This window comes from Bufo bufo, chromosome 2 (genome assembly GCF_905171765.1).
Source record: "Bufo bufo chromosome 2, aBufBuf1.1, whole genome shotgun sequence".
NCBI lineage: Eukaryota > Metazoa > Chordata > Amphibia > Anura > Bufonidae > Bufo > Bufo bufo.
In genome coordinates this window covers 508,793,499-508,818,483 of record NC_053390.1, presented here as the reverse complement: position 1 = coordinate 508,818,483, position 24,985 = coordinate 508,793,499, and the positions used below count along the sequence as shown (strand labels likewise).

The following is a 24,985-nucleotide window of genomic DNA, read 5'->3' as shown; positions in this document are numbered from 1 at the left end:
CTTTCCCTTTACGCTATTGAAATCCGTCATAAGATTTCAATAGCGGGGGAAAACGCTTCCATTTTGTCCCCATTCATTGTCAATGGGGACAAAACTTAACTGAACAAAACGGAATGCACCAGAATGCATTCCGTTCCGTTTGGTTGCGACCCCATCACGGACAGAATAATGCTGTAAGCAGCGTTTTTCTGTCTGTGATGTGGTACGGAGCAAGACTGATTTGTCCTGACACACAATGTTAGTCAATGGACACAATGTTAGTCAATGGGGTCGGACACAATAGAAAATGGATCTGTCCCCCATTGAATTTCAATGGAGTTCATGACAGATCCGTCTTGGCTATGTTAAAGATAAAACAACCGGATCCGTTCATAACGGATGCAGACAGTTATAATATCATGGCGGAGGCGTTTTTGCTGATCCATGACGGATCCAGCAAAAACGCTGGTGTGAAAGTAGCCTAAGGCTACTTTCACACTTGCGTTAGGAGCGGATCCGTCTGGTGTCTGCACAGACGGATCCGCTCCTATAATGCAAACGCTTGCATCCGTTCAGAACGGATCCGTTTGCATAACCATGAACAAAAAAAAAAAAATATATATATATTTTTTTTGTTTTGTTTTTTTTTGTTCATGATAATGCAAACGGATCCGTTTTGACTTTACATTGAAAGTCAATGGGGGACGGATCCGTTTGAAAATTGAGCCATACTGTGTCATCTTCAAACGGATCCGTCCCCATTGACTTACATTGTAAGTCTGGACGGATCCGTTTGCCTCCGCACGGCCAGGCGGACACCCGAACGCTGCAAGCTGCGTTCAGGTGTCCGCCTGCTGAGCGGAGCGGAGGCTGAACGCTGCCAGACTGATGCATTCTGAGCGGATCCGCATCCACTCAGAATGCATTAGGGCAGTACGGATCCGTTCGGGGCCGCTTGTGAGAGCCTTCAAACGGAGCTCACAAGCGGAGCCCCGAACGCTAGTGTGAAAGTAGCCTTAGTTTTAATTGTTACTCAGGGAGTTGTTACAGTTAGATAGGCATGTAATTCTATGTATAGGCAGCCATTTTACCATGTGCCTTCACTGATGACTGTTAATGTGCTAGTACATGCAATTCTATGCTTAATACTTATAAATGCTATTTGTATTCTTGTAGTTTTACCAATCATATACAATCACATATGTATGACCTATTGACCAATAAACAAGTTAGACTACAAAGAACAGTCCTATTATTTGGAAGACAGGAATGGTTTATGCTGAATGTCAGACTGCACACTGTGTGAACGTGTAAGAAGACAGAACAGTTGCAGGGGTAAATTAATAGGGTTTCTTCAGGTATGTTTCTGTTCATTACATTACAGTAGGGTTGAATTTCATGGCCATTGTAAAAATGATTGTCCTCTAAGAGAAACTTCATTGGATCCATTTGGGCATTTATATTATGTTTCAGTCTATTCATATTCCTGGATGTTTTTTAGTATTCTGTATATTTTGTCAAAATAAAATATACAGTATTTAAAAAAAAAAGGGAGTTTCTTGAAATGATGGAAAACTCTCTTGTTGGAGATATTATACAATAATAAAGTGATATAACATATACTAACCCGTTAAATCCCCCTGCTTGTCAGTGCCGCAGCTCTGGTTCTCCTTGCTGGGGTGTGTTTAATTAGGTGCAGTTGTGACGTAGCCACATACCTTGCGTAACTGCTATAGCCAATAACTGGCCTCAGCGGTATATGGCCGATACCCTAGCTTTGTCCATATATTGAGCATAAGGAGAACGCTGTCAATTTGCATTGGGACCTCAATACAAGGACTTCACGTTCTGCTCCCACTGCAAATGATAAACAGTGATTTTATGAAAACTACTGCAAGACATGTATGGTGCTCCGAAAACCAGTCATCGTGCACTGGTAACCAGGCTAGGAAGGTGGCTGTCCCTGACAGACAGCCATCTTAGCTAAGGGCATATGGGGATTTCAACTCCCCCCTGCAGCTTCAATTGCTACGACTGGCAGGTCACTCTAAAAGCCAGTAAGGTGACTGCAGGTGGGCTCTGGTGGGGGTGATTAGTGCTGTAGAGGGCAGCACCAATCACCACCAAGGTTACAAAGGGGACAACACTGTCTGATGTCCCCTGTAGGTGCTGTGATTGGCTGGTATAGCATAACAGACAATCACAGCACAAGAGTGGCGTATAGAATACCAAACGCCTTTCTGCAGGCAGTAATTTCAGTTGGTAACTGCATGCAGAGAGGTACTGTGTGTCTCTCTGTGCTGTGTGCGGCCTGCTGGGACTTGTGGTGCACCTGTCCTCCATTGCTATTCAATGTAACGTACTGGGCTGTGATTAATAATCTAATTATACATTTGCAGATTTTCCAGATCCCACTTCCTCCCTCCTTTCGGTGGATGTCTGAACGCTTTTTGTTAGCTTTTTTTTGTCTTTTTCCAGTCATGCACACCAGTTATTCTATGTGTGAGCTGTGACTGGCAAGCACTGATCAATGTGTACGTCACTGATCAACACTTGTGCTCAACTTTGAGCGCAAAAGAGTTTTGTTTTTTCAGCTGTGCTCATTTTTTGCCCATATACTAAGATATATCTATCTATCTATCTATCTATCTATCTATCTATCTATCCTTTAGCTAGCATTCAGATTTTTCATGTGGTTGCATGCATCCTGCAAATGCTGATCAGTACTGATCTCATCTGTAATCTGTAGATAGTTTTATATACAGTATCTAACAAAAGTGAGTACACCCCTTACATTTCTGTAAATATTTTCTTCTCTTTTGCCGTGACAACACTGAAGATCTGATACTTTGATACAATGTAAAGTAGTCAGTGTACAGCTTGTATAACAGTGTAAATTTGATGTGCCCTCAGAATAACTCAACACACAGCCATTGAGGTCTAAACTGCTGGCAACAAAAGTGAGTACACCCCTAAGTGAATGTGCCCAAAGTGTCAATATTTTGTGTGGCCAACATTATTTTTCAGCACTGACTTAACTCTCTTGGGCATGAACTTCACAGGTTGCCACTGGAATCCTCTTCCACTCCTCCATGATGACATCACGGACCTGGGGGATATTAGAGACCTTGCACTCCTCAACCTTCCATTTTAAGATGCCCCACAGATGGTCAATAGAGTTTCTGTCTGGAGACATGCTTGGCCAGTCTAGCACCTTTACCCTCAGTTTCTTTAGCAAGGCAGTGGTCATCTTGTAGGTGGGATTGGGGTCGTTATGTTGGAATACTGCCCAGGGGCCCAGTTTCTGAAGGGAGGGGATTATGCTCTGCTTCAGTATGTCACAGTATATGTTGGCATTCATGGTTCCCTCAATGAACTGTAGCTCCCCATAGCCGGCAGCATTCATGCAGCCCCAAACCATGACACTCCCACCACCATGCTTGACTATAGTTAAGACACACTTGTCTTTGTACTACTCACCTGGTTGCCGCCACATACACTTGACACCATCTGAACCAAATAAGTTTATCGTGGTCTCATCAGACCAGAGGACATGGTTCCAGTAATCTATGTCCTTAGTTTGCTTGTCATCAGCAAACAATTTGTGGGCTTTCTTGTGCATCATCTTTAGAAGAGGCTTCCTTCTGGGACGACACCCATGCAGACCAATTTGATGCAGTGTGTGGCATTTGGTCTGAGCAGTGACAGGCTGATCCCCCTGCCCTTTTACCGTTGCAGCAATGCTGGCAGCACTCATACGTCTATTTTGAAAAGACAACCTCTGGATATGACACTGAGCATGTGCATTCAACTTGTTTGGTCTACCACGACGAGGCCTGTTCTGAGTGGAACCTGTCTTGTTAAACCACTGTATACTCTTGGCCACTGTGCTGCAGCTCAGTTTCAGGTTGTCGGCAATCTTTTTACAGCCTAGGCCATCTTTATGTAGAGCAACAATTCTTTTTTTCAGATCCTCAGAGAGTTCTTTGCCATGAGGTGCCATGTTGAACTTCCACTGACCAGTATGAGAGACTGTGAGAGTAATAACACCAAATGTAACACACCTGCTCCCCATTCACACCTGAGACCTTGTAGCACTAATGAATCAAATGACACCAGGAAGGGAAACGAGATCTTGTAACACTAACGAGGCAAATGACACCGTGGACACAATTTGGCCATTTTCACTTAGGGGTGTACTCACTTTTGTTGCCAGCAGTTTAGGCATTAATGGCCGTGTGTTGAGTTATTTTGAGGGCACACCGAATTTACACTGTTATACAAGCTGTATACTGACTACTTTACATTGTATCAAAAGGTCATATCTATGAAAAGATATAATAAAATAGTTACAAAAATGTGTGGGGTGTACTCACTTTTGTGAGATGATATATATATATATATATATATATATATACACACACACATATATACACACACACACACACTCACCTAAAGAATTATTAGGAACACCATACTAATACGGTGTTGGACCCCCTTTTGCCTTCAGAACTGCCTTAATTCTATGTGGCATTGATTCAACAAGGTGCTGATAGCATTCTTTTTTTTTTTAATAGCGTTTATTTAACATTTTGCATATTAATACAACACTCCCCGGGGGGAGAATAGAAAAGAACAATCCTTCCATGACCCATGCACTCGCATTGGCAAGTCCAATATTAACATATATCTTGACCTTAAAGGACATATAAATGACTTCAATACAAGGTATCGCTGTTTTCACCAGATTAGTTCTAGGACTCACTCAACCATATGCACACTCACGTTCGTACCATGGGTGGTTCGCTCGCCATTACCAATGACTCAAGTTGTGCCCTCCGCTTGGACCCAAAGGCCCCAGATATTATCAAATCGATCAGGCAATCCCCTTGCCTCATATGTCAACTTGTACATTTGCAGGTCTTTATTTATCAGGAGAACCCATTGGCTCACTGTAGGACACTTGGGCGGTTTCCAATTCAAAAGTATATTCTTCCTCCCATAGAACATCAACAATCTTAATAATATTCTGTTTTATTTGGAAGGAGTGGCGTCAGAGACTAGCCCCAGTAAACATATTACAGGATTACAGATCCCTGGGAGCCCTAGCTTAACGCTAATAAAATTACATATCCCCTTCCAGTACGACTTCATCACCGGGCAGAGCCACACCATATGAAAGAAAGAGCCCCTCGCCTCACCACATCTGTCGCAACCAGGATTCGGTATTTGCCGCATCTGATAGAGACGCAGTGGGGTCAAGTACACTCTGTGCATCCACTTAGCTTGAATGAGCTGATCTCTAGCACTTATAACCGACGTTTTCCATCTCAGGCGCCACTCCTCCAAATGAGTGTCTTCCAATTCCGGCATATCCTCAGCCCATTTAACAAAGGAAGCTCTAATAGGGGATTCTTGCATTTTGACAATTTCAGCATAAAAGGAAGATATAGGTTTGCATGGGATTTTCCTTCTGGCTACTGACTCTAATGGGCCACATTCTAATTTTAAGGACAGGGATTTAAATTGTTTCTCACAGGCATGCCTCAATTGGAGGAAGCGATAAAAGCTTGTCCGTGGCAGCTGGAATTCAGCCCGCAGGCTCTCAAAGGAACGGAAGATCCCTTCATGGAACAGTTGCGTTAGGTACTTAAGGCCTTTTCTAGGCCAGAACTCAAAATCGGAAAGGTGCAAGAGCTCAGGAAGAAGCCTGTTACGCCATAATGGGATATAAGGGGACCAGGTGTCCCCCGCCTGACTTTCAGCGTGTATCTCTACGAATCTCACCCAAGCCTCGCTAACTGTCACCATAGACTCTGTATAAAGCCCAGGACCTGTGACCTTCCCCCCCCTGTATACCAGATTAGTCAGAGCTTCGAAAGAACCAGCTAGCGCCGCTTCTAATACCACCGCTGGGTTATTGGCATCCGCCCTAATCCACCAAGATGCATACATTAGGCGCGTAGCTATGTAATATATAAACATGTCCGGAAGCTGCAAACCCCCCTGTACGTAGGAGGCCTTCAGTGTCTTTCTCGCAATTCTAGGGGACCGATGGAGCCACAAGAAACGGGACAAGGTTCTATCCAAAATGTCAAAATGGGACTTAGGGATCCTAACCGGAGCTGCTCTATAAATATACAGAAGTTTGGGTAGCAACACCATCTTAACAATGTTAATCCTTCCCACCAGGGTCAAAGGAAGGTTCTCCCAGGCTTCCAGCTTGCGCGTGACATATTCCATAGTGGGCCTCAGATTCAATTGACAGAACTGCCTAGGGTCCCTATGGATATGTATTCCTAGGTAAAGAAAACTTTCCACCACCTTCAGAGGTGACACCGGGGAAATGTCCACAGGTTCATCCACGTCTATAATACATAAACTAGACTTGGTCCAGTTTACCCGTAGTCCCGAGTATCCCCCATATCCATTCACCACATCTAGCAGAGTCTCTAAGGAAGGGCCAGGGTCAGCCAAGTAAACTAACAGGTCATCCGCATAGAGTGATACCTTCTCCTGAATCCCGGCTATCGTCCACCCCTCTATCAGAGAGCTATTGTTAATCAGCTGTGTCAACGGTTCCATTATCAGGGCGAACAACAACGGGGATAGAGGACACCCCTGCCTAGTGCCCCTGTACAGCCGGAAGGGCCTGGACATGACTCCATTCACCCTAATCCTCGCTATAGGTGCCTGATATAATAATTTGACCCATTTAATAAAGGAGGAAGGGAACCCAAGGCGTAACATTGTCTCCCAAATAAAATGCCACTCCACTGAGTCAAAAGCCTTTTCGTTATCTAGGGCTGCCAAGACTCTAGAACCCGCATTATCATGCCTGACCTGCAAGTTGGTGAATAATCTCCTAAGATTTATGTCAGTCGTCTTCCCGGGCATAAACCCAGATTGATCTGGGTCAATAATGGACAATATTACCTCACCCAGACGCCTAGCCAATACTTTGGCCAAGATCTTGGCATCCGTGTTTAGAAGGGAAATCGGCCTGTATGAAGCACACTGATCCGGAGGCTTCCCAACTTTGTGAATTACCACGATGGTCGCCTCCCCAAAGGAAGAAGGCAACTTCCCGGATTCAGATGCATAATCAAATAGCCTGAGTAAACGTGCAGATTGTAGTGCAACATCCAACCTGTACCATTCAATCGGGAAGCCATCCGGACCAGGCGACTTCCCAGGCGCCATGTCCTCAATTGCTGCTCTGATCTCCCCTCCATCAATAGCCCTCCCTAGATAACTACTGTCAGCCGCAGCCAACGGAGTAAGAGGGATGGATTGAAGGAACGAACGAATCTCCTCTGGGGAGGAAGTGGATCCAGAGCTGTATAGGCCCGTATAGAACTGAACAAACTGTTCACAAATATCTGCCGGTCGAAATACCTTCAAGCCATCCCCGCCGGTAATGTGTGGAACTACCGTTTGTGGCACCTCGGTCCTAGCCAGGAAAGCTAAGGCACTCCCATTTTTGTCACCATCTGCAAAAACTAGGCGCCTCTGGAACAGCAATTTCTTCTGGGTATACTCAGTGAGATGCAAGTTAAGTTTCCTCTGAGCCTCATCCCATAAACTACGGTTCACACTATTTGGGTCTGTGATAAAGGCTTGCTCCTTCCCAACTACCTCGTTTTCTAGTTTAACTCTAGTGGCATTCAGCTCTTTCCTGTATGATGCAATTGCCTGAATCAACGTACCACGTAACACAGCTTTAAAAGCCTCCCACTCCACCAGAGGATTAGTAGAGCCCTCATTAAGTTCCCAATACTCCTTCATCCCCTGCTGTGCGGCCCAACTCACCGGCAACACCTCAAGCCATTTGCTATTAAGTCTCCATACCCTTTCTGCAGGCGCAAGTGGCTGTCTCAGAATCACCAGCAGGGGGGCGTGGTCAGAAATGCCTCTCGGTAAATATTCCGTGACTACCAGCGAGGACAGCAGCTCTCTACTAAGAAATACTAAATCAATCCGGGAGAGCGCTGCATAGGAAGCTGAATAACAAGAGTATTGCCGAAGGTCAGGGTGCATATACCTCCAGCCCTCTGTTAGGGCAAATACCTCTGCCCAGGAATTCAATGCGTCCGTATGTGTCCCTCCTGGGCGAAGCCTATCCATCGAGCGGTCAAGCACCGCATTATAATCCCCAAGCACAATCAGAGGCACCGGAGGTAACGCTGCAACACGTTTCATAATTTCATCCAACACATCCCTCTGAAAAGGGGGGGGGACATACACCCCTATCACAAGATAATCAATGCCTCTGATTGCAGCATGAAGGATCACAAAACGCCCCATCATGTCAGTCTGAACTGAATAAGAACGGAAGGGCTTTCGCCACCAGAATTGACACACCTCTCGCTCTAGAACTGTATACCGCATGGTAGGCTGCTCCCACCCAAGGTCTCTTCAGTGCCAGCAATTTCCGCCCCTGCAGATGTGTCTCCTGCAATATCAATAAATCAGGGTTATGTTTCTTTACAAAATTGAAGACAAGGGATCTTTTAATTTTATCATTTAGTCCCCTGACATTCCAGGAGACAAACCGACAGATTGCCATAATGGTGGAGAGTCAAAGTTATATCCCACAAGGAAAACGCACCACCCAAACCATACATACACACAGTCACACTCATTCTTCAGGAATGCAGTAAAACCATCCCAACATGCCCAGAACTGCGGGCAACTCCCCCCACTCTGCCCAGATATCCCCAACCTATCCAAGCCTGAATACCCCATACTCAATCTCCTCTCTAGTAGGTCTGAACGGGGAGGCCCGTGCTGCCGCCCACCACTCTAGGTAAAACTAAGAACTGAACCTAGGCAGTAGGACAATCTAACTTTAGCACCCTCAGCTCCCACATATAAAGTGACCATCCTGAACATGAAATAAGACTCTCAGTATACAAGTCCCAATTTACTCAGCCCCTGCGGTCCAACCAGTCAGACGCCTCCTCTGGCGTGGCGAAGAATTTCACTACTTCTCCATCCTGGACCCTGAGACGCGCCGGATACATCATGGCGTAGACGAGGCCCTTCTCCCGCAACCGAACTCTCACTGCTGTGAATTGCCTGCGTTGTTTCTGCACCTCTGTGGAGAAGTCCGGGTAGAAGGAAATCCGGACATTATCAAAATAAATGTCTTTCATACGACGGGCCGTTGCCAGTATAACATCCCGGTCTCTATAGTTGAGCACTTTAAAGATAAAGGGGCGCGACGGGGCTCCAGGAGGCAGAGGACGAGTAGGTATCCTGTGCGCCCGCTCCACTGCAAAAGTCCCTGATAGGGTAATTGGACTCAGGATTTGTTTGATAAGGCGCTCCGTAAATTCCTCAGGGGATGGACCCTCTGCCCTCTCTGGTAAGCCCATAATCCTAATGTTATTTCTCCTATTTCGATTTTCGGCATCCTCCACTTTTGCTGCCAGGGTTTTAACCTGATTTTGGAGAGCCCGGACCACCGAATCCTCACGTTGAACAGTATCCTCCACCTCTCCCAGCCTTCTCTCCACCTCTGTTGTTCTCTCCCGAATCTTATCAATGTCATGTCTGAGGAGAGTTAAGTCGGCCTGTACATGGTCAATTTTGACCGTGAGTGTCGTTTGGCAGTTAGTAATGGCCGCCATAACTTTGGCAAGGTCCACCTCTGTACGTGGAGTAGCCCCAGCTTCTTGGCCGTCTGTTTGGCTCATGTTGTCGAGCATCAACTTAGGAGGGATAGCAGGCCCTGAAGTGCCCGTTTTGCGGCCCATAAAACCTCCTGCAAGCACCACACTTAATATTAAATAGGAAGCGCTTCAGCAAGTGCGGCTGTGGCCTAATACATGCGCCCGATCCCTTTATACTGCGGCAAACGGAGTCTCAGTGTCCCCGACCAGCGACACACCGCCCCAGGAAAGTGTCCTTAGCAATGCAGGAGAGGAGAAGGTTCTTTACCTGGAGCGCAGGCTTCAGAGGGAGAAGTGCGGTCGTCCTCAGAGCAGCAGCCAAGATGGCGCCCGCAGCTCCAAGCGTGCAGGAACCACCGTCCGGTCGGGAAGAGAGGTAAGTCCAAGACACTGGAGTAAGTCTCCAAGCTCCGCTCGACCTCCGGTGCTAGTGAGTATAGCGGGATACCGTTTTTCACCGGCGTCGCCACCGATAGCACCAGCCAGCTGGTAAGGATGTCCTCTGGGGAGAAGGCCCGGCACCAAGGTAGCATCCGGCAACAGCCACAGGGCCCAGAGACAGGCGAGCTTTAGGGGGGTCAAGCACAGGGACTCACTGAGGGTCTTTTGATCCGAAATTAGGTTCCACCAGAGCGGATGGTCAGGATACCAACAGGATTATACCGGAGCTGGAGCAACCTGCGTCCTCACTCCATGCCGGTCAGGCCACGCCCCCGCTGATAGCATTCTTTAGAAATGTTGGCCCATATTGATAGGATAGCATCTTGCAGTTGATGGAGATTTGAGGGATGCACATCCAGGGCACGAAGCTCCCGTTCCTCCACATCCCACAGATGCTCTATTGCAGTGGTTCTCAACCTTTCTAAAGCCGTGACCCCTTAATACAGTTCCTCATGTTGTGGTGACCCCCAACCATTACATTTTTTTCCTTGCTACGTCATAACTAATTTTGCTACTGTTATGAATTGTAATGTAAATATCTGATATGCAGGATGTATTTTTATTGCTACAAATTGAACATAATTAAAGCAGAGTAATTAATCACAAAGACAAAATGTTATATATTGTCAAATATTTATTTCTAATTACAAATAAATGAAATTTTGTATTGAAGCATGGTGTAGCATGGGTAACATACTTAATATAACAATAGTAAACAACATCGCTACATTTTGCAACAGTATGCATAAAACAGCCAACGTTAGTGCGAAGGTTGAGATTGCTTCCTTCTCACCAGATCAGAAATTCTTGGGGCAGTCTTTGCAAGAGCACACCGAAGATCATCTTCCACAACAAGTCTACTTCTGTATTTAGACTTGATAACCAACAAGCTGGAAAACCCTGTTTCACATAGATAAGTTGTTGGAAATGGAAGAAGAAGGCGCAACACAGTCTCAGACAGAACGGGATATGACTGCAAATGCTTGATCCAGAATTTTGTAACTGGCATTGTAGAGAAATCAGTTCTCGCTGCATCGTTGTTAATAAGTTCAATGAACTCCTCTTGTGCTGTCTCAGGAACATCTTCAACTTTGACTGTGAATGGGCTTCTGGCCAGAACAAATGGGGTGTCCGGTAGATTTGGAAAGTACAATGAAATTTCATCTTCAAGCATATGCAAGTGTTCTTTCACAGAAATTATCATTGTAATTCTTTTGTCTGGTTCAATGCCATGTTCCTCAAAGAAAGCAGCTAAGGTAGGCAACATGTAAATATTGTTGTTATCCAATTTTTTTTGCCAAAGCTGAAGTTTCATTTGGAATGATCGAACCTTTTCAGACAAATCAAGGCACTTTGCATTTGGTCCTTGCAGTGATAAATTTAACTCATTCAAGATGACAAAGATGTCAACCAAGTAAGCTATTTTCTGCAGTTCACTTTTATCGCTGAAAAGTGCCTCAAACTGTGGTTTTGCCTTCTGATTAAAAAACATTCTGAGTTCATCACGAAGATCAAAAACACGTTTTAAAACTTTTCCTCTTGATAACCATCTCACTTCAGTATGAAATAACAAAGCATTGTGTGTCGCATCCAACTCGTTGCACAGTTGCGAAAACAGTCGACTGTTTAAACTGCTCGCCTTTACAAAATTGACACAACTTATGACGCTTTTCATAACTTCCTGTAAATTTTGTGGCAGCGTCTTCGTTGCTAATATTTGCCTATGAATCATACAGTGAGTTCCAATGACTTTTGGTGACTCATTCAGTACCAAACGTTGAAATCCAGATCGACATCCTAGCATAGCTGGAGCACCATCAGTACAAACACCACAAACCTTTTCCCAAGAGATCTGATGCTCTTTCAGAAATGATCCAACTTTGTCAAATACATCATGTGCAGTAGTTGTCGTTTCAAGAGGTTTGCAAAAAAGAAACTCATCTTTAAAGTCGCCGTCATTAATATACCTCACAAAAACCAGTAACTGTGCACAGTTTGCCACGTCTGTGGATTCATCAAGCTGGATACTAAATATTGGAAGTGGAGCAGATTTAATTTCCTGTACTACCTGACTAAGAATATCAGCCGACATGTCATCTAATCGTCTGCGAACAGTATCGTTAGATAAGGAAATTGCATTCAATTTCGTAACATATTCGTCTCCGATCATAACTCGAACAATGTCTTTGGCCGCTGGCAACAGTAAATCCTCACCAATGGTGTGAGGTTTCATAGCTCTGGCAATTCTACGTGCCACCAAATATGAAGCTTCAACGGCTGCTACGTTTTGTTTGTAATACTTGCCACCAGTGTCAAGTCTGGCTTTTTTGAGTGCATCAGCTTTGCTTCTAAAATAGTTGGTATCCCTGCCGGCAAAGCTCGGATGCTTGCTATCAAAATGGCGTTTTAGTTTGTTTGGCTTCATAGATTCAGCTGATAGAACTTCACAACAAATAACACATTGTGGTTTCTCAATCCCTACTGTAATTATTGAGGTAAAACCATACTGTAAAAAATCCTCACTATATTTTCTTATTTTATGGTTCTTCTCTACACGATCCATTGTCATGGGGTGGTTTGTTATCTAAATGAAAATAATATATGACAATAGCTGATGAACAATAATTCAAGTGTTGCCCTGTCTTACCTCAATGCCTTTAACACAGCAGCTGCTTTCTACAATACCTGCTCTCTGCGTGTGTGACCAGTCTGCATAAATACAATGGCGCCAACCCCAGTGTCGGACTGGAACTCCCGTGGCCCACGTGGAGAATTGGGTCTGATGACCCACCAAAAACACGCACAGACACCAATACACCAAATGTTAATTCAAATACACAAGTATTCATTCATAACCACAGAACTTTAGCATAAATACAAAATATTTGTAAACCAAATAAATAACTTTAAAATAAATAATAAACAACAAATACCCCCTAAAAAATAAATCAGCGGTGCTCAGGGTACCCCTCAAATAAATAAATCAGTGGTGCTCAGGGTACCCCTCAAATAAATAAATCAGCGGTGCTTCAGGTCTCCCCCAAATAAATAAATCAATGGTGCACAGGGTCCCCCAAATAAATAAATCAGAGGTGCTCAGGGTCCCCCAAATAAATAAATCAGAAGTGCTCAGGGTCCCCCAAATATATAAATCAGCGGTGCTTCTTGTCCTCCCAAATAAATTAAGCGTTGCTCAGCCAAATAATTAAAATAAAATTAGCCAGGCTCAATTAAATCATTGGTGGCAGTGGTGCCCAGCGGCGGTGTCATTAACGAAAAAAACTCGGACCTCAGCAGACAGGTGGCCCGACTTACCCGTCCAGACGTCAGGCTCCTTCAAGCACAGGCAGTGATAGGACATCACTTCCTGTGCGCGAGGATAAGGGGCCACTGCCGTTGTGCGGGTGTAGCGTTATACTACCCTACCTCGTGAGATTTCGCTACCTCCTGACTTCCTGTCGCACTGCTGACGTGAGGAGGCGGTCCTGAGTTTTGACGATCTACGCATGCGCAGACCGACAGTTTATGGAAAATCAGCGGAGTTCAGCTTTACACCGGGACACTGCGCATGCGCAGGAGAGCCTCAGTAGGGATATTACGGCCCAGTGCGCAAGCGCGGCAGGAGGTAGGGAAATATCACGAGCAGTGGCGTATCTAGCTTTCAAATTTTGGGGGGGCACACTGGGGGCCAGGACAAAAGTAGGGGGGGCAGCTATAACAACGATACATTTACACAAGTACGCTTAGAAATGCTGCGATACTTTACCCAATACCTAAAACCGCAACAGGGAAGAAAAGTTCAGCTGTCAGTATTAATTCCCCCCCCCATCATCATCATGTGCCAGCCAGTATTAAGTCCCCGCCCCATTATCATCATGTGCCAGCCAGTATTAAGTCCCCCCCATCATCATCATCATGTGCCAGCCAGTATTAAGTGCCCCCCCATTATCATCATGTGCCAGCCAGTATTAAGTCCCCCCCCCATTATCATCATGTGCCAGCCAGTATTAAGTCCCCCCCATCATCATCATCATGTGCCAGCCAGTATTAAGTCCCCCCATCATCATCATGTGCCAGCCAGTATTAAGTCCCCCCCCATCATCATCATGTGCCAGCCAGTATTAAGTCCCCCCCCATCATCATCATGTGCCAGCCAGTATTAAGTGCCCCCCCCATTATCATCATGTGCCAGCCAGTATTAAGTCCCCCCTACATTATCATCATGTGCCAGCCAGTATTATGTGCCCCCCCATTATCATCATGTGCCAGCCAGTATTAAGTCCCCCCCCCCATCATCATCATGTGCCAGCCAGTATTAAGTCCCCGCCCCATTATCATCATGGGCCAGCCAGTATTAAGTCCCCCCATCATCATCATGTGCCAGCCAGTATTAAGTGCCCCCCCATTATCATCATGTGCCAGCCAGTATTAAGTCCCCCCCCATCATCATCATGTGCCAGCCAGTATTAAGTGCCCCCCCCATTATCATCATGTGCCAGACAGTATTAAGTGCCCCCCATTATCATGTGCCAGCCAGTATTAAGTGCCCCCCCATTATCATCATGTGCCAGCCAGTATTAAGTCCCCCCCATCATCATGTGCCAGCCAGTATTAAGTCCCCCCCATCATCATCATGTGCCAGCCAGTATTAAGTGCCCCCCCCATTATCATCATGTGCCAGCCAGTATTAAGTCCCCCCCCCCATTATCATCATGTGCCAGCCAGTATTAAGTCCCCCCCCATTATCATCATGTGCCAGCCAGTATTAAGTCCCCCCCCCCATTATCATCATGTGCCAGCCAGTATTAAGTCCCCCCCCCCCATCATCATCATCATCATCATGTGCCAGTATTGTAATAAAATAAAAAAAAAACACTTATACTTACCTCAGTGTCAGCGATGCGATGCAGGCCTCTTCTGGCCTGTGTCCCGTGCTGTAAGGCTCAGGCGGCGTGATGACGTCATCACGTCGCCTGCACCGGCCTCTGATAGGCTGCCGGCCTAGTGCGCCGGCAGCCTATCAGAGGAAGGGGAGGGGACACACCCCTCCCTCCCATGCACCGCCGCAGCACAGGCAGATTACAAGGGAGATGAGCGCAATGGAAGCGCTCATCTCCCTGTGCTTGACTGCGGCGGCGGCGGCTCACTTAGGGGGCGGGAACGGGGGCATAATAGGAAGCCTCCGGCGACCCCCCGGAAAGGGACGATCGACCCCCAAAGGGGTCGCGACCCCCAGGTTGAGAACCGCTGCTCTATTGGGTTGAGATCTGGTGACTGTGGGGGCCATTTTAGTACAGTGAACTCATTGTCATGTTCAAGAAACCAATTTGAAATGATTCGAGCTTTGTGACATGGTGCATTATCCTGCTGGAAGTAGCCATCAGAGGATGGATACATGTTCTCATTCTGTTTACGCCAAATTTGGACTCTACCATTTGAATGTCTCAACAGAAATCGAGACTCATCAGACCAGGCAACATTTTTCCAGTCTTCAACAGTCCAATTTTGGTGAGCTCGTGCAAATTGTAGCCTCTTTTTCCTATTTGTAGTGGAGATGAGTGGTACCCGGTGGGGTCTTCTGCTGTTGAAGCACATCCGCCTCAAGGTTGTGCGTGTTGTGGCTTCACAAATGCTTTGCTGCATACCTCGGTTGTAACGAGTAGTTATTTCAGTCAACGTTGCTCTTCTATCAGCTTGAATCAGTCGGCCCATTCTCCTCTGACCTCTAGCATCCACAAGGCATTTTTGCCCACAGGACTGCCGCATACTGGATGTTTTTCCCTTTTCACACCATTCTTTGTAAACCCTAGAAATGGTTGTGCGTGAAAATCCCAGTAACTGAGCAGATTGTGAAATACTCAGACCGGCTCGTCTGGCACCAACAACCATGCCACGCTCAAAATTGCTTAAATCACCTTTCTTTCCCATTCTGACATTCAGTTTGGAGTTCAGGAGATTGTCTTGACCAGGACCACACCCCTAAATGCATTGAAGCAACTGCCATGTGTTTGGTTGACTAGATAATTGCATTAATGAGAAATAGAACAGGTGTTCCTAATAATTCTTTAGGTGAGTGTATATGTACAGTAAAACTGTGGCCAGTAGCTCCCATGGTTGCCCCCCCCCCCCCTCTGGAATGTGCCTGCTGGGGCGTTAGAGACCGACAACTGGACAATTATGTCCAGTTTCGGCCTCTTCAAAGGACAGAGGATCAATAAAGATACTCTGCCCTTTCTCACCATCTCCGGCAGCGCCGGAGATGGTGTGCCTAACAGGGACATGGGAACAAAGAGTTCCCATGCCCCCGTGTGTTGCTTACCTCCGGCGCTGTAATTACAGCGCCAGAGGTATGCATCATCTTCACAGGCGGGAGGATGAAAGGATCCCCCCGCCTGGAAGCACGCTCCAGAATGCGCGGGCTGGCGCGGTGACGTCATATCACCGGCCCGCGTGGTTTGGGCGGAATACCCCGGCCGTGCTACGCTCGGCAGTTCGAGCCAGCAGCCCGATACAAGAGAGGATCATCCCCTAGAGAGACGAGCATATACAAGCGGGAATCAACCCATGGACAACGAGCATATTGGGCTAAGTATCACTATACCACCAACGATATAATTAACCCCTTTTCCTCCCTATACCACCAACAATATAATTAACCATTTTTTTCCTCCCTATACGACCAACGATTTTATACCAACGATTCCATTTTTCCCTATACCCTATACTGTTTAATCCTTGCATTCCCTGTACCACCAATGAACCCCTGCATTCACCACCGTGTGCCCCTGTATTTAACCTCTACTTCACCAATCCCTATACCACCAACGCATTAACGCCTGCATTCACCACCCTGTTCCCCTGTATTTAACCCCTACTTCACCAATCCCTATACCACCAACGCATTAACCCCTGCATTCCCCTGTATCAGCATTAACCCTTGCTCCCCTGATTTCCCTATACCACCAATGCCTTTAACCCCTGTATTACCCCTGTATTTCCCAATACCACCAATGACTTTAACCCTTGCTGCTCCCCTGCCCTGTATTCCAACCCCTGATCAGTATTGTGTTTTTAACCACTTGTACTGGTTAGGGATAGTATATTGCTAGGTTGGGTGGGCTGCTGTTATACAGTCCTGTCCATAATTATTCATACCCTTGGCAAATTTTTACCTAAAGTTACTTTTATTCAACCAGCAAGTCATTTTTTGACGGGAAATGACATAGGTGTCTCCCAAAAGATAATAAGACGATGTACAAGAGACATTATTTTGGAAAAAAAACATTGACGATGAAATCACTGACCCAACCTGGGAAGGTGGTAAGCCAAGCGAGGACAGCAGTACAGAGGGGAAAGGATCCGCAGTACCAAACAGGCTGGAAGAGGCAGTGGGTTGGCAAAAGGGAGAAGGCGCGCCACACCAAACAGGCTCGCAACTGTTCCCTGGAGCACCCCCTTGCGGCAATCTCCCTTGCCAAGGGGTAGGTGTTCCGCAGTCTGGCGCTTTTTGAGGAAAGTGCGGACGATAAAAGAATTGAGCAGGGGCGTGAACACTAGCAACCTCACCACCACCAGCATGATCCGCCAGATGGCATCAAAGCACCCTAATAGGTGGGCTGAACGCCTGGGTCCACAATCAGTGTCTGCGGGTCACACCATGCCTCCTCTTGCCCTGTGTTACGTGCTGGCCAATCCCCTGTCCAAGACGCAGACCCGGATGCCTCCCGCCCTGCACTTGGACCTTTGCAAGCACCATTAGCTAGCACATCCACTTCTGTGTCCCAGCGCAGCATACAGATGTCCATACCCCAGGCCTTTGAACGAAAGCGCAAATACCCAGCCACCCACCCACAGGCCATAGCACTAAATGCACACCTTTCCAAATTGCTGGCCCTGGAAATGTTGCCATATAGGCTTGTGGACACTGAGGCTTTCCGCAGCCTGATGGTGGCGGCCGTCCCTCGTTACTCAGTCCCCAGCCGCCACGATTTTCCCGGTGTGCCGTTCCCGCCTTACACCAGCATGTGTGTCCCGTAACATCACCCGTGCCCTGATCAACGCAGATATTGGGAAGGTCCACTTAACAACTGACACATGTACAAGTGCTTTTGGCCAGGGACGCTACAGTTCCCTGACGGCACACTGGGTGAACGTTGTGGAGGCCGGGAGCGAGTCATACCCTGGGATGCTACCGACGCCAAGGATTGCGGGCCCTACTTCCATCAGGATTTCCGCCATCACCTTCATTAGTGGCTGCAACCCCCCCTCCTCCTCCACCTCCTCCTCCACTGCCACCTCTGAATTCTCATCTTGCAGCACCAGTCAGCCATCACTCAGTAGCTGTGTAGGACTGCAGTGGGGAAGCGGCAACAGGCCGTGCTGAAACTAATTTGCTTAGGTGACAAACAGCACATCGCCGCAGAGCTGTGGCAGGGTATAAGGGACCAGACTAAGCTGTGGTTCTCGCTACTCAACCTACAACCAGGCATGGTTGTGTCTGATAATGGACGCAACTTGGTGGCAGCTTTGAAGCTCGGCAAGCTCACACACATACCATGCCTAGCACACGTGTTCAACTTAGTGGTTCAGCGGTTTCTCAAAACCTACCCCAATTTGCCTGAGCTCCTGGTGAAAGTGCGTCACGTGTGTGCCCATTTCCGAAAATAATCTACAGAGCTGCCGGTCTGGCAACGCTGCAGCAGCGCTTGCAATTGCCAGCTCACCGACTGTTGTGCGACATGAGCACACGCTGGAACTCCGCGATCCACATGTTGGCCAGGCTTTGTGAGCAACAGAGGGCAGTAGTGGAATACCAGCTGCAACATGGTCAGCGCCTTTCCAGTCAGCTTCTGCTATTCACAAGCGATGAGTGGGCATGGATGTCTGACCTCTGTGAGGTTTTACGCAACTTTGAGGAATCAACACAGATGGCGAGCGGCGATGCCCCAATATCAGCGTAACCATCCCACTTCTGTGTCTACTGAAACGCTCGCTCCTCATAATGAAGGCAGACGCTTTGCCTGTGCAAGAGGTGGAGATGGGGGAAGACAGTACACAGGGTGATAGCCAGAGCACCCTCAGTTCGTCTTCTCAGCGCAAATTGGATGATGATGAGGGGGAGGAGCAGGTTACGGTTGCCTCCGCTACAGAGGGTAGTACCCATAGCAGGTTTATTCCATCTGTTCAGCGTGGATGGGCCAAAGAGGAGGAAAAGGATGAGGAGATTGAGAGTCATGCTCCTGATGAGAACAACAAAGTCTTGTCTGCCTTTCCCGTGACCCTCGCGTTATACGCATTTTGGCCAACACCGATTACTGGTTGTTCACCCTTCTCGACCCCCGCTACAAAGAGAACTTCTCATCTCTCATTCCTGTGATTGAGAGGACTAGCAAAATGGTGCAATACCAGAAAGTCCTTGTGGAAAAATTGCTCCAAAGATTTCCAACTGATATCGCTGGCGGCAGAGTACGTAGTTCCTTGGGCAACTGAGGAGGGGAGATGAGGGGAACACACAGCAGTTCCAACAGAGGCAGGGCAACACTCTCCAAGGCCTGGAACAGTTTCATGACACCCTGACAGCACCCTCACCCTGATGCGCGGCCTAGTGTCACAAGGAGGGAAAAGTTTTGGAAGATGGTGAAGGAGTACGTAACACCGCGTCAGCGTCCTCAGGGATCCCTCTGTGCCTTACAACTATTGGGTGTCCAAGCTGGACACGTGGCACGAACTAGCGCTCTACGCCTTGAAGGTGCCGGCCTACCCTGCCTCCAGCGTTTTGTCAGAGCGGGTATTTAGTGCTGCTGGGGGCATAATAACCGATAATGTCAACTGAAAATGCTGACAGGTTGACTCTTATCAAAATGAACAAAGCCTCCTCCATCATATCAACATGCTTATTAGGCTGCCCTCGCTCCTAATGTTTTAGAGGGTCAGCTCAGCAGCAGACCCTCACCCCTAATGCTTTAGAGGGTCACTAGCAGGCCCTCGCCCATAATGTTTTAGATGGTCAGATCAGCAGCAGGCCCTCGCCCCTAATGTTTTAGATGGTCAGATCAGCAGCAGGTACTCGCCCCTAATATTTTAGAGGGTCAATTCAGAGGCAGACCCTCACCCCTAATGTTAGAGATGGTCATATCGGCAGCAGGCCCTCGCCCCTAATGTTTTAGAGGGTCACCACCAGGCCCTTGCTCCTAATGTTTTTTAGGGTCACCAGCAGGCCATCAATCATAATTTTTCAAGGCTATGTATGATGCCCTCCTTTATGTGTAATAAAGGGTGTATTGGAGTGTCGGTTCCTTGTAATTTTTGGCAGCCCTTTCATTTAGTGCATAGGCTTTATGAGTGTAGGAGTCCCACTACCTGAACTATTGTACCACAATGTGAATGAGGCCCTCCTTTATGTGATATACAGGTTGCCTCTTCCTTGTAGTTTTTGGCAGCACTTGCACTTTATATACAAGTAAATATACAGGAAAGAATGTTTTCTCTAAAATCGATTTTATACACTATTAAAAAAAAACAAACGATTTTATCTTTGGTTTTGTGCGTATTATTGTCAGTCTGTAAAAGTGGTGTACTACTCGGACAACATCGTTCCCAGCAGCGACCTTGGAGTCCAAGATGCATCCAGACATCCTCCCCACGCTGTTCCCGAACCATTTCAGTGGTGTTTCCATCAATTTCTGACCTTTCCCTGTGAACCAGACCCCCTCCCCTCTTCAGAGCAGGGTGTGCCTGGTTTAATGCTCTGGTTCTCCCATTGTGCTCTGTAGAGCACCCGAGCATCCCAAAGTGTTCTACTCAAGCACCAGAGCACTTTGGTGCTCGATCAACACTAGTGGGGTGTTTACTGAAAGCAGCCTCATCCCCCTTAACAACCTTCAAGACACCCTCCTTCCACTCAGCAGGGGTGTTATGATCCCCAATGTGCAATTGTTCCCACCAGAGAACCTCAGGACAGACTTAAGGCCTGGCTGGCAGACTGAGTGACTGGACAGTCGAACTGGACAATATTATCATTCCCAATATATATTAATTTAGCAAGAGTCTGGTATTTGTTTAACTGAATAGGCTGGTCACTAATGTTTAGCATGCAGACTGGCACCCTGCCACGTTTCACAGTAACTAGACTGCGTGCAGTGAGCAAGTATTCCTTACCCTTATCCAGTGTAGGTTCCACGAGAGCCTGGTAAGCTTGCTCACTTAGTCCTATATGTGCTTTACCCCAAAGTAATGTAGCATAGTGAGGTTGTAACCATATGGCTTTAGCATCACTTACCCTTACATTTCCAATCTCACCCTTGTGGTCACTGAAATTTTTATGTCCTTTTACTGACCTCAGTGTATGTAAGGCTACTTTCACACCTGCGTTAGGTGCGGATCCGTCTGGTATCTGCACAGACGGATCCGCACCTATAATGCAAACGCTTGTATCCGTTCAGAACGAAACTGTTTGCATTACCATGAAAAAAATAAATGATGGGGTTGTTGGATATGAGTTTTCCCTCCCCCCCCCCCTTTTTTTATTTTTTCCCCTTTCTCCTGGCTAGCTTTGCAATAAAAAGTCTAGTGGTTTTTTTCCTTTTTTTTTTCTTTCTTATATACCAGTATCTCTGTAATGTAAAGTAGTCAGTGTACAGCTTGCATAACAGTGTAAATTCGGTGTGCCCTCAAAATAACTCAGCACACAGCCATTAATGTCTAAACTGCTGGCAACAAAAGTGAGTACACCCCTAAGTGAAAATGGCCAAATTGTGTCCAAAGTGTCAATATTTTGTGTGGCCACCATTATTTTCCAGCACTGCCTTAACTCTCTTGGGCATGGACAGTGGCGTACACACATTCCATGGGGCCTGGTGCAAAACTGATCTATGGGGCCCCTCCATCCCCCAACCCGCAGCCGCCTCCCCCCCCACAACCTGCCTCCACCCCACCCCCACTACCTCCCCTACCAGTCACCCAACATGCCTCCCAGTACAGTACCACTTTGTGCGGGACAGGCCGATTTTGGATGGCAATCCTTCTGTACTGCGATCTGTGGATGACACACTGTTATGGGGGGATCTGTGGATGACGCACTGTTATGGGGGGATCTGTGGATGGCGCACTGTTATGGGGGGATCTGTGGATGACGCACTGTTATGGGGGGATCTGTGGATGATGCACTGTTATGGGGGATATCTGTGGATGACGCACTGTTATGGGGCATATCTGTGGATGACGCACTGTTATGGGGGATATCTGTGGATGACGCACTGTTATGGGGGATCTGTGGATGACGCACTGTTATGGGGGGATCTGTGGATGATGCACTGTTATGGGGGGATCTGTGGATGATGCACTGTTATGGGGGGATCTGTGGATGACGCACTGTTATGGGGGGATCTGTGGATGACGCACTGTTATGGGGCATATCTGTGGATGACGCACTGTTATGGGGAATATCTGTGGATGACGCACTGTTATGGGGGATATCTCTGGATGACGCACTGTTATGGGGATATCTGTGGATGATGCACTGTTATGGGGATATCTGTGGATGACGCACTGTTATGGGGGATATCTGTGGATGACGCACTGTTATGGGGGATATCTGTGGATGACGCACTATTATGGGGGATATCTGTGGAGGGCACTTATGGGGGATATCTGTGGATGACACTTATTGGGGATATCTGTGGATGACACATATATAGCATCTTATGCTATATATGTGTCATCCACAGATATCTCCATAACAGTGCCATCCACAGATATCCCCCATAAGTGCCCTCCACAGATATCCCCATAAGTGCCTTCTAGTAATGTATTAGTGGGGGGAAGGGAGGAGGCAGGGACACTTGCGGCGGGGCCGGTGCAGTGCCCGGCGCTGTGCACACACCGGGGACAGCTCCTACCTTCTGGGAGTTAATTCTGCTGCAGGACATTTTGCTCCACAAGTCTCCTGAGCGGCGGCCGCTTCACCACTCCACCACTCCTCACATGGCCGGCAGTGGGCAGCCGAACTAGAGCGCCGCTGCCCGCCCTTCTGCTGCTGTGCTGCCTGTGCACAGCGTGACATCTCTCCCTCCGTAATGCGCCTCCTGCCCCGCCTGCCTGCTTCATTCATAAAGTGGAAGGAGCAGACAGACAGGGCATGAGGCGCATGACGGACATTTTGCAAGCAGCTTGAGCGGTGCGATATAGCTGCATGGCCGCCCACCCGCGCCACTTAGACGTAAGGGAACACCGACTGCAGGGGCCAGGGGGGTCCACAGGCGGCTGGGCCCCGGGCCCCTGGAGTGCCGGGCCTGGTCGCAACTGCGACCCCTGTATGTACGCCACTGGGCATGGAGTTTACTAGACCTTCACAGGTTGCCACTGGAATCCTCTTCCACGCCTCCATAATGACAACACGGTGCTGGTGGATGTTAAAGATCTTGCGCTTCTCCACCTTCCATTTGAAGATGCCCCTCAGATGCTCAATAGGATTTAGGTCTGGAGACATGCTTGGCCAGTCCAGCACCTTTACCCTCAGTTTCTTTACCGCCACACACGCTTGACACCATCTGAACCAAATAAGTTTATCTTGGTCTCATCAGACCACAGGACATGGTTCCAGTAATCCATGTCCTTAATCTGCTTGTCTTCAGCAAACTGTTTGCAGGCTTTCTTGTGCATCATCTTTAGAAGAGGCTTCCTTTTGGGATGACAATCATGCAGACCAGTTTGATGCAGTGTGCGGCGTGTGGTCTAAGCACTGACAGGCTGACCCTCCACACCTTTAACCTCTGCAGCAATGCTGGCAGCACCAATACGTATAGTTTGAAAAGACAATCTCTGGATATGACGCTGAGAATGTGCACTTTACTTCTTTGGTTGACCATGGGTGGAACCTATCTTGTTAAACCGCTGTATGGTCTTGGCCACCGTGCTCCAGCTCAGTTTCAGGGTGTTGGCAATCTTCTGATAGCCTCAGAGAGTTCTTTGCCATGAGTGACCATGTTGAACCTCCAGTGACCAGTATGAGAGAGTGCGAGAGCGATTACACCAAATTTAACACACTTGCTCCCCATTCCCACCTGAGATCTTGTAACACTAACGAGTCACATGACACCGGGAAGGGAAAATGGCTAATTGGACACAATTTGTCCATTTTCACTAAGGGGAGTACTCACTTTTGTTGCCAGCGGTTTAGACAATAATGGCTGTGTGGGTTATTCTGAGGGCACACCAAATTTAGTTATACAAGCTGTACACTGACTACTTTACGTTGTATCAAAGTGTCATAACTTCAGTGTTGTCCCATGAAAAAATATAATAAAATATTTATAGAAATGTGAGGGGTGTACTCACTTGTGAGATACTGTAGATGTTTTGTTGGAATTTGTTAAATGTCTTGACTTGAAATAAAGATAACAAAAAAAAAAAAGGATATGGTGCAAGTTAATTAACATTTTGTTGTCAGGTATCACGCTCTGTCTTGAAAGCAGAGAAATGTATATGTAAAAATTGCAAGTTCCTCTAACTTTTTTGTAAATTTTTGATTTTTTTCATAAATAAAAGGTAAAACATATCGACCCAAATTTACTTCACTAACAAAAACGTTTCAGAATTGCTTGGATAAGTAAAAGCATTCCAAGGTTATTACCACATTAAGTGACATCAGATTTGCAAAAATAGGCTCTGTCTGGAAGGTAAAAACTGGGTGCCTGGAAGGGGTTAACTAACAATGGCTGTATACAATTCAATACTGCCACAGCATCAATCAAGAGTGATCCTTATGAGCAGAGTGTGGACTTACAGGCATGCTCACCACATACTGTACACACTCTCACCATACACATGGAAGCACCCATACGTCTGCTTACACTGACATGCATAGACACCCTTACAGACACAAGAAGAAA

At 47.0% G+C, this 24,985-nt stretch overlaps 1 protein-coding gene across 1 annotated transcript; it reads right to left on the bottom strand.

Moving 5' to 3' along the window:
* Positions 1 to 10,857: 10,857 nt before the first annotated feature.
* LOC120990954 (protein ZBED8-like) lies at positions 10,858 to 23,583 on the bottom strand. Its single transcript, XM_040419844.1, has 2 exons — positions 23,437 to 23,583; positions 10,858 to 12,681 (listed from the first exon to the last, which is right to left on the bottom strand). Exons 1-2 carry the CDS (start codon positions 23,581 to 23,583, stop codon positions 10,858 to 10,860), a joined length of 1,971 nt encoding a protein of 656 aa, XP_040275778.1.
* Positions 23,584 to 24,985: the final 1,402 nt, after the last annotated feature.